The sequence below is a fragment of the Monodelphis domestica genome, chromosome 4 (genome assembly GCF_027887165.1).
Source record: "Monodelphis domestica isolate mMonDom1 chromosome 4, mMonDom1.pri, whole genome shotgun sequence".
NCBI lineage: Eukaryota > Metazoa > Chordata > Mammalia > Didelphimorphia > Didelphidae > Monodelphis > Monodelphis domestica.
Window position 1 is genome coordinate 445355123 of NC_077230.1, and position 15687 is coordinate 445370809.

Below are 15687 nucleotides of genomic sequence, written 5' to 3' on the forward strand. Positions count from 1 at the left end.
ATTTATAGCGCTCCTGTTGTGCTGGGAAAGAATTCAAAATTGAGGGGAATGGCAAGCAATTGGAGAATAGCTGAACAAACTGTGGTATATCATTGTAATGGAATACTACTGCCCCATAAGAAGTGAGAGGCAGGCTAATTTTGAAAATCTTGGAAAGAATTACACAAGATAATGAACAGTGAAATGGGGAAAACCTAGAGAACATTATATACAGCTACATTATACACACTTCCTTAGTGTGGGGGACTCCAGAGTTATGGCCAGAGGAATCTAGATGAATGATGGTTCTCAGGAGGGGAAGGGACCTCAAAGAGTCTGGAGGTGAATTTTAAGCCCTTTCAGAATGCATTGTCTTACTGATATTAACTGTTTCAGTTTGTTCCCCTCCCCATAGTGAAGAAGTCTCTGTAAAGCAATTTTAAATACATGATGTTTTTAATTTCCTGTGAATTACTCCAATAGCTATAAAAATTGGAGAAAAGGACTCTTGGATTAATTGCTCACATGTAAAACAGGTACCTTCTATTGACATTGATTGACTGTATCCTGTCACATTTATTATATTTGTTTTGTTAGGGAAATAGTTCCCCTACCCCCTTATTCTTGATTGGATTTTCATGATAGTGATAGATTTAACATAATATTGTGATTCTTATCTATAGTTTTCTGAAGTACAATACTGCTTGCAAAGGGATTGTCAGCTGCTCTCTTGTTAGTTAAATACTTCTCTTAGTTATAAGATGCTGACCCTCTGAATTTCATGTCCAGATATGGTTCAAACGCCTACACTCTTCCTTTTTTAGAATTAGCCACAAGTAACATCCTTCTCCCCCCAGATCAGATGAGTCTTAGGTAATAGTAATTTTCTCTTATTATATATATTTCTCTTAATAAAGATATTGTCTTTTGATTTAACCTTTCAACAAATATGGGGTTTCCTAAATGAACTAATCAGCTTTGTTGTTGGGTAACTATTTCCTAAGATGGTCTAAATGATGCTATATCTTATGATTAAACTCACACACCTTGTATTGAAATATTCAGTTTGTTATTGTAAGACTATTTAAACTGGCCTCAGCCATTTTGACTTGTTTTTTGAGGTGGATTAACAATGTAATGCAAGTCTGATTTTCTTGGAAGACTTGGCTCTCTTCCAATAAAATTGAACTTATTACTTTGATTTGGAAATTTTGACTTTTTTATTTTATTTTTTCAAATTGCTCATCTCTGTGAGGTGGATTTATTTTCCAACAGTTTTAAGATTCAGTTTTGTTTCACTTTCAGTTACTGTATTTTGGCTTTTACCTGTGCTACTGTTTGTAAAAACCTTTTACCTGGCGAAAAAATTATGCACACTCACACCATGGATCATGGCCAAGTTAGAAAGTAAATAGAACTTGCTTTTGAGTAAAAAACCTTTGTGTTGTGCCTCTGTCTGACTGACAGATTTTCATGTGGAATGTGAACTATGAAGTACATAGAATCAGTATTATTGTTTTTGATTTTGAAGTATAAGTTTACAATATCTATTAGCTCTAATACCAATGCACACCCAAAAGGGGTAAGACTCAGGAGGGTTGGTGGAAATCAAGTGCCCAATGGTGTCTTTATTGAGAGGGAAGGGATGATACTTATAGGAAACTTGAGTCATAATGAAATTTAGCAAACCATCATACTGAGTTGTTACCCCAAACATACCCATCCACATGGTTACAGGCAAAACAGGTATCCATAAGACACATGAACACAAACTCAAGGTGATATCTCTTCTGTCAGGATCTCCATTAGGATATGATACACAAACCTGGAACTCGGTTCTGTAATATATGAAGGTACTAGAGAGGACTGAAGAGATACAGAGGATAAGAAACGGCTGGTAACAGGGAATGGATGTGAATTTTAGATTTACTCTACCCTGCTTAGTCTAACAAAACAGGTATATCTACACCTCTTCTAAGGATTAAGTGTTGAGGAGGATGGCCTATGACCAACATGTGCTATCAAGTGACAAATCAGAAACAACTGACAGACCCCCTGAGCTGTCCCAAGTCAGGCTTAATCTACCATTGGTATATGTGAGAAGGAAGTGATGGTAAAGTGATGTAAAAAAAAAAAAGTCTATATATTCGTGGCACTTTCTCTTGCCAGCTCTTTTGGCGGAGAGGTGGCTGGTGGCAGCATCTTGGCATGGCTGCAGCTATTGTTCGGGTTTGGCGGTGAACATCCTTGATACAGTAACTGGGAGAAGCTTAATATCTTAGGTCAGGTGAGGTGTCTTCATTGAGCTCTCTCGGAGTTTAGACAGATTCTTTTTTTTCCTTTACCTTTCCTAAAAACGCCATCTCAGAGAAGGCCTCGTGGCTGGAAGGTCTCTGAACTCCCCTTGGCTCAGGCAAGGCCGGAGAAATCTTATACCCCTTTTCCTCTCTCTTCTTCATAATTCCTTCCCTCTATATTAATTAAATCACCATAAATTTCCCAAACCGACAAGTATTTTTATTGGGATTTGAATTAATCCCTGGCAACCAACTAAATTTATATTTCACTCAAAACCCCCTAAATTTACCCCTTACATGGAGGAGTTGAAGGGGCAGAGGGAATATGGCTGCTGGTGAGGTAAAAAGAGGGAGAGACTGTCTTTGAAATTTCTTCTTTTCTCTCAACCCACAAGAGAGGTTATCCCTGGGTAAGGTTAGGTTAAGGATGACAGGACCAATGTTTCGAGTGACTTCTGGGAAATAAGGGAATTTACTCCTCAAGGCTTGACTGGTAGTTGAACCCCAGAAGTCCCCCTTGTCTGTCAGGCAGATTGTCACTGTGGCTTTCATTGTTTTATGCTAGGCTAAAATCTAGCTTAGGCACCAGCCTCTCTTTCTTTGTTCTCCCTTCAAAATTACTCTGATTGCAATCTTCTATTTTTCTGGTAGTTTAATAATTAGTGTAAATCAAGATGCACCAAGATGGATCAGCTTCAGCTTTCTTTGTCTTCTTCCTAGCTAGTCACTATCTCTATCCCACCAAACAAAAGGGGAGTGTCTCTTTTGGGAAGGTCAAGGGTTGGAAAGGATCTTCAGAGTGACCCCCTGAAGTCAAGGGATCAGCCCCTTTCAGCAGCTTACTTTTGTCTTATTCTTCCTCTAATGGATGCTTTCACACAAACAGGAGCCTTCTTCTCTGGGGTAAGGGAATGGAGGCAAGGTTTCCCATAGGTTGGGATATAGAGCTCCTGGACTTTGTTCCACATTCAGCTGAGTTCAGAGGGCAAAGACCCATTAGCAGTTTTCCCCACAATCCTCTTCTCTCACTCCAACTGTCACTCTCCATCCCATCACCATTCCAAACAGTCTGCTCCATCTCAGTGGACAGAAATGCCAAAACTTGATTCAAAGTTTTCCTTTCCATAGTTCACACCTAGGTCAGTCAGGCTATTCAATGTACTATATTCCTTTATGTAGGACCCAGGGGTCCAGCAACTCAGGGGTCTATCAGATGGGGAGGGAGTCAATGCAAAAGGTGCAGCCAGGGCTCAGGAAGAGGAGACGTTCTGCTCCCTGACTCCTGGGGAGTGAGAAGACTCAAGTGTACCAGTTACAGGTATCTGATCCTAGGAGTGTGGGTGATGGGGGAAGGGGAAAGGGGGAAGCTCAGGTGCATGTACAAGAGACCAGGCAAGGGCTGTGTGCTGGGGTGTAAATGTGTGTTGTGGGGAGAGGGTGATGCTTCTGTGCGTGTCTGAGTGTTGCTGTCTCATGTCTGTCCATTGGTTTAAAGGACCACAGAAAAGGTACAAATATGGAAGTGCCTGTTACAGGCCACAGAGGCTCTGTCTAGACCAGGAGATATGGCAGGGCTTTGCCCTCTTGTAGGGGAGAGAATGTTGCCCCCTTCAGAAAATTCCATCATTATTTACCTCTTGTAATAGCAGGATAGGCACATTCCACAATCTCCATTATCTAGAAAGTAAATGCAGACAAAGGTCTAATTTCTCTAATTTATAAGGAGCTAAATCAATTGGAGAAAAAAAATCAAGCCATTGCCCAATAGTAGTGAAGGGGTAAGAGGTCAGAACTTGGAGTAAAAAAAAAAAAACAAATTTAATGCAGCCTGAGAGAGAAGGGAAGTGGGTGCCCCTGGGTAAGTCATTTAACCTCTATTTGCCTCAATTGCCTCAACTATGAATTGAGTACAATAAGAGTATCAAACTCACAGAGGTGTCGTGAAATTAATGATAATTATGAACTTTTTTACCTAGTGGAGGATATAGAGAAGGTATTTTAAAATGCTTATTACATTCCTGTTCATTCCTATCACCAGACCTGTAATTTGAGGGAAGAATGAAGCAGGAATGAGGATAACATGAGGCAGAATTAGTGGCTATGAGCTACAGTTTCATACTTCTTTTCAAATTTTAATTAAAATGACAATACTACCTGAACTAATTTACTTATTAAGTACTATACCTATCAAACTACCAAAAAACATTTTTATAGAATTAGAAAATAATATAACAGGGGGCAGCTGGGTAGCTCAGTGGATTGAGAGCTAGCCCTAGAGATGGGAGGTCCTAGGTTCAAATCTGGCCTCAGACACTTCCCAGCTGTGTGACCCTGGGCAAGTCACTTGACCCCCATTGCCTAGCCCTTACCACTCTTCTGCCTTGGAGCCAATACACAGTATTGACTCCAAGACGGAAGGTAAGGGTTTATAAAAAAAAAAGAAAGAAAGAAAGAAAATAATATAACAAAATTCATTTGAAAGAACAAAAGATCAAGACTATTAAGGGTACTAATGAAAAAAAAAGTGAAGGATGGGGGCCTCACAGTACCAGATCTTAAATAATACTATAGAGCTGTGATCATCAAAACAATATGGTACTGGCCAAAAAACAGATGGGAGGATCAATGGAATTGAAATTGAGTAAATGATCTCAGCAATATAGTATACAATAAATCCAAAGAGCCCAATTTTGGGGACAAGGACCCACTATTTGAGAAAACCTGCTGGGAAAACTGGAAAATAGTATGGGAGAGATTAGGTTTAGATCAACATCTCATACACTATACCAAGATAAATTCTTGGGTAAATGAATTAAATATAAAGAAGGAAATATATGTAAATTAGGGAATATAGATTAGTATGCCTGTCAGATCTATGGAAAAGGAAAGAATTTAAAACAAAGCAAGAGTTAATAGAATATTACAAAACATAAAATGAATAATTTTAATTACATTAAATTAAAAAGCTTTTATACAAACAAAACCAGTCCAACCAAAATTAGAAGGGAAGAAACAAATTTAGGAAAAAAATCTTTATAATAACAATCTCTAACAAAGGTCTACTTTCTCTAATTTATAAGAAGCTAAATCAATTGGAGAAAAAAAAATCAACCCATTGCCCAACTGATAAATGGGGAAGGGACAGGATTAGGCAGTTTTCAGATAAAGAAATTAAAACTATCAATAAGCACATGAAAAAGTGTTCTAAATCTCTCTTTTTTTAAAACCCTTACCTTCCATCTTGGAGTCAATACTGTGTATTAGTTCCAAGGCAGAAGAGTGGTAAGGGCCCCAGTGACTTGCCCAGGGCCATACAGCTGGGAAGTGTCCGAGATCATATTTGAACCTAGGACCTGGCTAGGACCATCCCTAGATCTGGCTCTCAATCCACTGGGCTACCCAGTGTAAAGATTAAAATTTTGGGGATACTGATAGAGGTAGAAATTAGTTTCTCTCTGCAAGGAGTATTATATTTTTAGAGGTTTATTGAAGATTAAGGATTAAAGAAAATACAGGATAATAAAGCACATGTCTAGGCCCAGGGATCTAGACAACCTCACCTACATTATGAAAAGAGGCGTGTCTGCTTGCAAGCAGAAACAGGAAAGACCCCGCAAAAGCCTTTCCAATCAGGTTAAATACCCCTTCTCAATCTCGGCCCAGTTGAGAATTCAGTGATATTACAAAGCATCTGGGGAAGTGGACCAAGGACTTCTGGGGATTGAAGTCCTGGATTCAAGTCCATTTTTACACAGCTGCACCCCTAAATCTCTCTTAGAGAAATACAAATCAAAAGAACTCTGAGGTACCACCTCACACCTAGATGAGGAGCCAAAATGACAGCAAAGGAAAGTAATAAATGTTGGAGGGAATGTGGCAAAACTGGGACACTTAACGCATTGCTGGTGGAGTTGTAAATTGATCCAACCATTCTGGAAGGCAATATGAAACTATGCTAAAAGGATTTTACAAGAATGCTTGGCTTTTGATCCAGCCATACCACTTTACCTTTATACCCCAAAGAGATAATAGGGAAAAATATATGCACACAAAAAAATGGAAAATGAGGGGGATGTTCATTGATTGGGGAATGGCTTAACAAATTATGGTATCTTGATGGTGATGGAATACTATTGTGCTGAAAGGAATGATAAACAGCCTAGGTTGAAAGATTGACTAGATCTGGAGAACTTGTGACAAGTATCCATGAGCTTCAAAGGTTTGCTTTTTTTTTTAAGCCACACAGGAACTCATGGGAATCCTATATGATAGCAGGTTAGTTTGCTATTGTCATTAACTGGGCTCTTATGGTTTTGAGGATTTTGGTACTTCTTGGAATGTGCACTGGCTGCTATACTACTGTTTTGAAAAGCTGTTATCTGGCATAAATCATTTGCGCTCACACTGTGGATCACAGCCAAGTTAAAAAGGAAATGGAGCTCATTTTTATTGTGTCTCTCCTTGGGCAAACAATTCTCAGCGCAATAGAGTATTTTTCTTTTTTTCCTCTCATTTTTTTGTACTTGAAGCCCATGTTATCAGTATTAATAGTTTTTAATGCACACCCAAAAGCTTTAGACTATGGAAACCTGTCATTGATTATTTAATATTATGGGACTGATTAATGATTGTGTCTGATCCAGGAGAAGGGATCACAAAAGAGCCATTATAAAATGCCAAGAAGCACAAGGTCAAGGAGACCAACCAATCCCATTGGGATTAATGAAAATCTGCCCCAAGAAAGAGGACTTGTTTTGGGGTTCAAGGAAATGGCTATGTGATGTCAGATGCAGGATTTCCCCATGCCATATTCACACAAAGTACTTGAGTTTGGCTACAATTATGGCTCTTCTATCCCTATAAATGAAGCTAAAATCAGTCCAGGGAACCCATTTGCTGCAAAAATCTAGTCCCTTTTCTGTCTTTCATAATGTGGCAATTTTCTGTAGTCCTTGCTGCTGATTGGGTAAGTGCATATTGCTGCAACAGTCCTACAGGCTTGTGGGACATAAATCACTTTATTGGGACCTGATTCTAGGAACTGTTATGGGCTTATTCTTGCTTACTCAGAATTTTTATATGCTATTTAATTTTGATTTCTTTTTCTTCTTTTTTTCTATTTAATTTTTTTTTGTTTCCTTTGAACAATCGATTCACATACCTCATAACTCAGCCATGAATCCCTAGGTGATTCATATGTTTGTCACACCGTCCTCAAGGGAGATTGTATAATTGTCATATAATTCTAGATTTATAAAAATGTTCTTGTTTGAGAGTAGTTTTAGGATAAGAAGCCTTCTACTTACCTGAATCAAAAAATGAACTATTTGAAGAAGGCACCATGAAGATGCCTGCAGAAACCACATACTGCACCAAAAGATCCAGAAGTAACTTTGGGATGTAGTGAACTTGAACTGTGGGGAGTTGAATGCATTTGTTTTAAATATAAACTCTTATGCCAAAGGGGACTGCACCCTAATTGACTTCTTGTCACTGCACCTAGCAATCATTGATTTTGTTTTCTTTCTCTTTAATTTCCCTCTTACCCCCAAGTTATTGTAATTTCCCCTTAGAAAATGCAGTATTGTATGTACCTCTAGTTAAAGATCTTTAGAGATATAAGTTGGTTATGTGTACAGATTCCATGGGGAAACTAAGCAGGAAAATCTGGAAGATTTCTATATGCTCACTTCCCATGGGAAATCATAGAAGGGGGTAGTATAATTAATTTCTGAACCCTAAAATGTAAATTCCCAGCATCCCACTTTCCTTCTGACGTTACATGCTCATGTAAGGAGGATATAAATTTTGTGTAGGCACTCCTCTCTTTTTCTGTGATCAGATGTTGCTGGGGCAGGTTTTTGAGCTGGTAAGAACTTAGTCACGTGGTCTTAATTTTGTTACAGAATTATATTTTTATATTTCTATTTCCTTTTTATTCCCTCTCCTTCAAATAAATGTAAATAAACTTCACAAAATTAATACTTGGACTTGTTGGACATTAATTTAAATCTTACACACCTCAAACAAAAGATACAGAACATTACAAAACGTAAAATGTATAATTTTGATTATACTAAAATAAAATATCTGCATCAATTCTCAGGTCTTTCCAGGTTTTTCTGAGCTCCTCCTTCTCCTCATTAATGATGAAATGAAAAAAAAAAAGAAAAGAAAACTATCTCTGATCTAATAAATCTTTTATTAAAGAAAAAGTGGAGTTCCATCAGACTGAAACTGACTCCCCCCTTCCTTCAAACCCCAAAAGAAGTCTGATTGAAAAGTCCCTCCCTGGCACAGGATTGGTCTTTTATACACCAATCCCACACCAGGAAGTGGAGGGGGGGATGGTCCCACCCTAACACAGAATTGGTCCACTCATAGACAAATCCAATGTCAGTAAGTAGGGAAGGAGGGGATCATGGGAAATATAGTTCCAGCATGTAGTCTTTTCAAAACCCACATTGATAGAATAGGATTCCATTATAATTATATGCCACCATTTGCTCAGGCATTTCTCAAATGATGTTTCCTCTTAATTCCAGATTCATCATCCCCAAAAGAACACTTTTAAGTATTTTGTATTTTTAATATATATGTCCTTTCCTTTTGGTTTTTTAATGCCCTTTGGACATAGTTCCAAATTGATCTTTCTAGAATGCTGAATTAGTTCACAACCCCAAAAGTTCATTCCTTTTTCAATCTTCCCACATCTCCAACTTTTGACACTTTCCTTTTCTATCATAATAGCCAGTCTAATAGATGTGGGCTAGTCCCTCAGACTTGTTATCCTTTGCATTTCTCCAAATGATAGTGATCACTATCCTCTTCAGAAAAACATATCAACTTCAGCATATCCATCATTGTGTTTCACTATGAATTCCCTGATATGAAGAGATGATCTCTGGCTGAAAGCCTTCCTACAGGGAATCCCTCTGGAACTGGTCTGGCCAGAAGACATTTTTTCATACTGAACAAGCTCTGGACTCTCCATTTCAATGTCTTTCTTCATTCATGACAGGAATAAGATTTCTATCCAAAAAGAATTCTTTATTTTTTTTTTAATAAACCCTTACCTTACATCTTGGATGTATTGGTTCCAAGGCAAAAGAGTAGTAAGGGCTAGGCAACAGAGGTAAATTTGCCCAGAGTCACACAGATGGAAAGTATCTGATGCCCGATTTGAACCTAAGACCTCCTGCCTCTAGGTCTAGCTCTCAATCCACTGAGCTATGCAGATGTCCCTCCAAGAGGAATTCTTGCTTGGGAATAAGATGATTGTTGCCTGAAGGCATTACCACATTGATCATATTCCTAAAGTTTCTCTGTAGTGTGGATCCTCTTTTGTTAAAGCTAAGAGTGGCAACTATGAGCTCAGCCTGACTCATGAGGTTTCTCTCCAGTAGGGTTTTTCTTACATAAAGCAAAACTGTGGAGCATTAAAAGAAAAGCTATCAGAATTTATTACACTCCTAAAGTTTCTCTCCAGTGTGGATTCTCTGATGTACAGCAAGATTGCACCTCACAGTGAAAGCCTTTCCACATTGTTTACATTCATAAGGTTTCTCTCCAGTGTGGATTCTCTGATGTTTAGCAAGATTGCCCCTCACGGTGAAAGCCTTTCCACATTGTTTACATTCATAAGGTTTCTCTCCAGTGTGGATTCTCTGATGCTTAGCAAGATTGCCCCTGTCTGTAAAAGTCTTTCCACATTGTTTACATTCATAAGGTTTTTCTCCAGTGTGGATTCTCTGATGCTTACCAAGATTGCCCCTCACTGTGAAAGCTTTTCCACATTGTTTACATTCATAAGATTTCACTCCAGTGTGAATTTTCTGATGTACAGCAAGATGGCTCCTCCTTTTGAAAGTCTTTCCACATTGTTTACATTCGTAAGGTTTGTCTCCAGTGTGAATTCTCTGATGCTTAGCAAGAGAGCCCCTCTCTGTGAAAGCCTTTCCACACTGTGTACATTCATAAGGTTTCTCTCCAGAGTGGATTCTCAGATGCTTAGCAAGAGAGCCCCGTTCTGTGAAAGCCTTTCCACATTGTGTACATTCATAAGGTTTCTCTCCAGAGTGGATTCTCAGATGCTTAGCAAGAGAGCCCCTCTCTATGAAAGCCTTTCCACATTGTTTACATTCATAAGGTTTTTCCCCAGTGTGGATTTTCTGATGTACTGCAAGATGATTCCTCTGTATGAAAGTCTTTCCACATTGTTTACATTCATAAGGTTTCTCTCCAGTGTGGATTCTCTGATGTGCAGCAAGATGAGTCCTCTGTATGAAACTCTTTCCACATTGTTTACATTCAAAAGGTTTGTCTCCAGTGTGGATTCTCTGATGTGTAGCAAGATGGTCCCTCCGTGTGAAAGCCTTTCCACATTGTCTGCATTTATAAGGTTTCTCTCTAGTGTGGATTCTCTGATGCTCAGCAAGATTTCCCCTCCATGTGAAAGCCTTTCCACACTGTTTACATTCATAACGTTTCTTTCCATTGTGGACTGTTTGATATAAACCAAGCTTAGAGTTATGACCAAAAGGTCTCACCTTTTCATTATTCACAGAAAGAATCTCTACATGTTTACTTTTTGTATGTCTTCTGAGGTTTAAGCTTGAACAATAGGCGACTCTTCCTAGGTTACCTTGATACATGACCATTTCAGGAGGTTTCTCATGTGACTGATCAAATCCTACTTTTTCAGGAAAGCATTTGGTGTATTCACTATCCCCACAATAGACATTTCCTGATGAAAATTTCACACACTGATTTAGGATTGAATGTTGATTGAATTTCTCTGCAATTTCATCAAATTCACAGTCACTCTTTGGATTTTTATTTACCTTGATTTTAGAGTCACAGATTTCTCTCAAAAGGAAGTCACAGGGATCCTTATAGCCTCTTGGAAGGTCAGATTCTTCCACAAAAAGGCTCACCTTTGGAGACATCTTCACTTCAAAATTAGTCTCTGCCTCTGGAGAAAACAAATAATGATATAAACACAGATGGAAGGGGGACTTATACACACATGCAATATAAATTCTTTCCTTTGATGGCAATAATTAAATGGATTTTTATCCTATTTCCCGAGGACAAAAGGAGTTTTCAGATTTAAATAATCAGAACCAGACTTTGGATACACCATTTGGTCATAACTGCAAGATGGAATATTTTAGAAATACTTTCATGTACAATAACAATAAAACCTCACAATAGATGTGTGACACAGATAGCACCAAGAGTCTCATCATACTTCACAACTGATGTCATAAGTAGACAACGGAGAAATTACCTGACCCACTTCCTCACAAGTAGACTACAACTCAAACCCTGTGCCTAAGCACATTTTGTTTATAATATTCAACAATCTTTGTCCGTTGCCCTTTCAGTCTTTCCTTTAAGAGTCACTCTTGGATTAATCTTATAATTTTGTCAAATTAAGGTAACCTTACAGATATTTCATTCCCATAATTTTGGATATACTATCACATAGTCATTCTTGGTAAATTTTATATGTTAAGCTGAGAAACAACTTCACTCTTTTAAAATCTCATGTAGTAATTTTCAGAGTGGAATATAAGATTTCTTCTTTCCTCTACAGATTCAAAGATATTATGCCATGCAGTGCAGACATACTCAATATTCATCTTATTTTACAATCTACCATAGATTATGTTTCATATTCTATACTGAATCCAGCATCCATCTCTCAGGAATTGAACAGTTTAATTCAGGGTTGGTCTGCCAGCCCCCAAGCCTAGCCCTTCCTTCACTTCAACAGATAAAAGTCTTTTGGGGTAAGAGCCCTTATACACCTGCTTTCACCTCACTCCCTTAGACAGGATATCTTTGGCCCTTTTATTTCTAGGAGCCATGGCGGTTCCCCTCACTGAAAACAGGAAATAAAATTTTCTCTTAGAACTAGAAACCTTGGGCATAAGGAAGAATAAAGGGATCAGGAGGGGGGAAAAATAGTTCTCTTAATGGAAAGGGGGCATGCAATCAAGGCCTACAGAATGGTTTCTTTGTATTCATTGTTGGGACATCTGCAAGAGGGTAGAAATCATGGACACATTTACAATAAAAAAAAAAAATTCATCTTGATTTACCTCTTGTAATAGAAGGATAGTTACATTCCACAACCTTCATTATCTAGAATTTAAAGGAAGCTGATAGTGATGGGGTAAGAGATCAGAATTGGGAGTCAGAAAAACAAATTTAATGCAGCCTGAGAGAGATGGTAAGTGGGTGTCCCAGGGTAAATTATTTAACCTCTGTTTCTACAGTTGTCTGAACTATCAATTGAGAATAATAAGAGTATCAAATTTACAGGGATATTGCGAAGTTAATGATAATCCTTAACTCCTTTACCCAATAGAGGACATAGAGCAGGTATTTTAAAATGCTCGTTGCCTTTCCTTTCATCCCTATTAGCAGACTTAGAATTTGAGGGAAGAATGAAACAAGAGTAAGGATAAACTTGCTAGACAGGCAGAATTACTGGCTGTGAGCTACAGATTCATATTTATTTTTAAATTTCATTTCCATATTGTTTATTTTAAGAAGTGAATAATCCTATAAAACCACAACCTCAAGACAAAACCCCAAATAAACAAGTGAAAAATTGTATGCTTTCATCTCCATTCCAACTCCAACAGCATTTTTTCTGGAGGCATTCTTTGTCATAAGTCCCTCGGGGGCAGCTGGGTGACTCAGTGAATTGAGAGCCAAGCCTAGAGATGGGAGGTCCTAGGTTCATATCAGGCCTCAGACACTGCCTAGTTGTGTGACCCTGGGAAAGTCACTTAACCCACATTGCCTAGCCCTTGCCACTCTTCTGCCTTGGAACCAACACACAGTATTGATTCCAAGACAGAAAGTAAGGGTTTTTAATTAAAAAAAAGTCCTTCAGAATTTTACTGGATCATTGTATTGCTGAGAGTAGCCAAAGCTATCAAGTTGAACATTCTATAACATTGCTGTTATAATGTATAATGTCCTCCTGGTTCTGCTTATTTCACTTTTCATCAGTTCATGGGGGTCATCCCAGCTCTTTCTGAAATCATCCTGTTCATCATTTTTATAGTACAATAGTATTCCATTCACCCTCATATACTATTTGTTCAGCCATTTGTCAACTAATAGACAACCCTTCAATTTCCAATTCTTTGCTACCACCAAAAGAGCAGTTACAAATATTTTTCTACAAACAGGTCCTTTCCCTTTTTTTCCAATCTCTTTGGGGTACAGACTGTTATTACTAGATCAAAAGGTATACATTTTTCTTAGTCTTTTGGGAGTCATCTTATAATGTTCTTTATCTCATTTTGTCATAAATTCTTCCTTTCTTCATAGATCTGCCAGATAAACAATTATATGTTCCCGAAATTTACTAACATCACCCTTTATGTCTAAATTGTATGGTCATTTTGACTACATCTTGATATAGGGAATGAGCTATTGGACTAAACCTAATTTGAATCATGTAACCATGGAAAAATATTCTAAATAAAAATAATTAAAAAAAAGAAAACATTGGAATAAATGTAGTTTTCATTTTTAAAAAAGTGAATAATCATATAAAACTACAACCTCAAAAAAAATCCAAATAAACAAATGCAGAATCGTTTGCTTTCAATCTGCAGAATTGTTAGCTTTCATCTGCATTACAACTCCAAGTGCTCTTTCTCTGGAGGCATTCTTTGTCATAAGTCTCTCAGAATTGTACTGGATCACTGTATTGATGAGAATAGCCAAAACAATCACAGTTGAACATTACATAACATTACTCTAAAGTAAAAACACGTAAAAATAAAATTAAGTGAAGAACATTCTGCTTTGATCTGTATTCAGGCCCCATTTGTTCTTTCTCTGAAGGTATTTCTCATCACAAGACCTTCAGAATTTCCTTAAATCATTATACCACAGAGTAGAGTGAAGTCTTTCACAGATGACCATCATATACTATTACTGTTACTATGTATAGAGTTCTCCTAGTTCTCCTCACTTCACCTGTATCAATTCATGCAGATCTTTCCAGGCTTTTTAAAAATTTATTTAAATTTAATTTTTTGATTTCTTTCTGTAGTTATGATTCATGTTGCCTACCTCCCCTTTTCCTTCCCCCACCTTGGGGCTGAAAAGCAATTGCACTTGGTTATACCTATATTATCACTCAAAGCTTATTTCTACATTATTTTTTTTTTGTAATAGAGCAGTCTTTTAATACCAACATCCATATAAACCAGTGATAAATCACATAGTTTTATTCTGGATTTCTACTCCCACAGTTCTTTTTCTAGATATAGATAGCATTCTTTTTCGAAAGTCTCTTGGAATGTCCTGGATCATTGCATTGCTTTTAGTAGCAATTCATTTTCTGTGTACAATGTTCTCCTGGTTCTGCTAATTTCGCTCTTTGGTCTTTTGACTTTTTATAGAAATTAATCTATTCATTATTCCTTATAGCACAGTGTTATTACATTGAGTTCCTCTTTGTCCTCAGAAATGACCTTTTCTGCCTATCTTTCAACTTATTTTCTTCAAGAGGCTCACTTTACTCTGACCTTTCTTCGTTCTGACTCTAAAATTTTAGAAGCATTCTTTTAAGGTTCATTTGAGATACTCAGGGTGGTTCCAGCTTTTCCTTCTGCTATGCTGCCTTCCTGGCACTGCCTCCCCCATGAATATTTCTTAACAAGAAATCCTTTCTAAAGAACAGACTCATCCCAAATGGGAAGGGGCTGCCTTGGCAGATTGAATGTCCCCTTTAACGGCTCTATGCAAGGAAAATCTGCCTTGGTATTAACAGAGGATTTGCACACAAAATTCAGATCCCATTAGGTCTACTAGATGACGTTTGTGATTAGTTTCAGGAATGTAAATATGTAATATTATTTTATGTTTTCACCTGAAGCTATTTAAAATAGAAGAGAGACAATTTCAGGAACAGGAAAGGAAAGTTCCAACTTCTCATCACAGAATTCAAAGACTTTTTAAAAATTAAAACCAGGCAGGAGGAGAACCCTATGAAGAGATCAGCAGTTTTGCTTTTTTTAACCATTGACAAAAGCTTAAAATCCTGCACCTTTAGCATGGAATGAAGACATTCCCTCAATAGCAGATTAAAAGTTGACTGAGGAAATGGTCCTTACCCACAAAGAGTAGATTCTGCACATTCTCCAGCATCACCTTCCTGTACAGCTCTTTCTGAGCATGGTCCAACAGGCACCATTCCTCTTGGGTGAAGTCTACAGCCACATCCTTGAATGTTATTGACCCCTAAACCAGCAAAAGTCACAAGTTTTAAAGCTGAGCCTAGAGAATTCATCTTGTCCAACCCTCCTCAACTGACTGGAGGAAACTGAAGCACATAAGGGATTCACTCCAAACTCTTCACCTCAAAGAGTGT

The 15687-nt window shown here is 37.8% G+C and overlaps 1 protein-coding gene across 6 annotated transcripts in view; it reads right to left on the reverse strand.

The window, feature by feature from the left end:
• Positions 1-8459: 8459 nt before the first annotated feature.
• The window catches only part of LOC103106358 (zinc finger protein OZF-like), a 33539-nt gene continuing 26311 nt past the window's right edge, over positions 8460-15687 (reverse strand). For 5 of the 6 annotated variants that reach the window (XM_056825828.1, XM_056825827.1, XM_056825826.1 and 2 more), the window contains 2 exons: positions 15431-15557; positions 8460-11250 (listed from right to left, as the gene is read on the reverse strand). In XM_056825828.1, the coding sequence (XP_056681806.1) occupies positions 9749-11250; positions 15431-15557 (1629 nt within the window). In that variant the 3' untranslated portion in view covers positions 8460-9748. The remainder of the gene's footprint in view (positions 11251-15430; positions 15558-15687) is intronic. The other variant, XM_056825829.1, reaches the window with a different exon arrangement.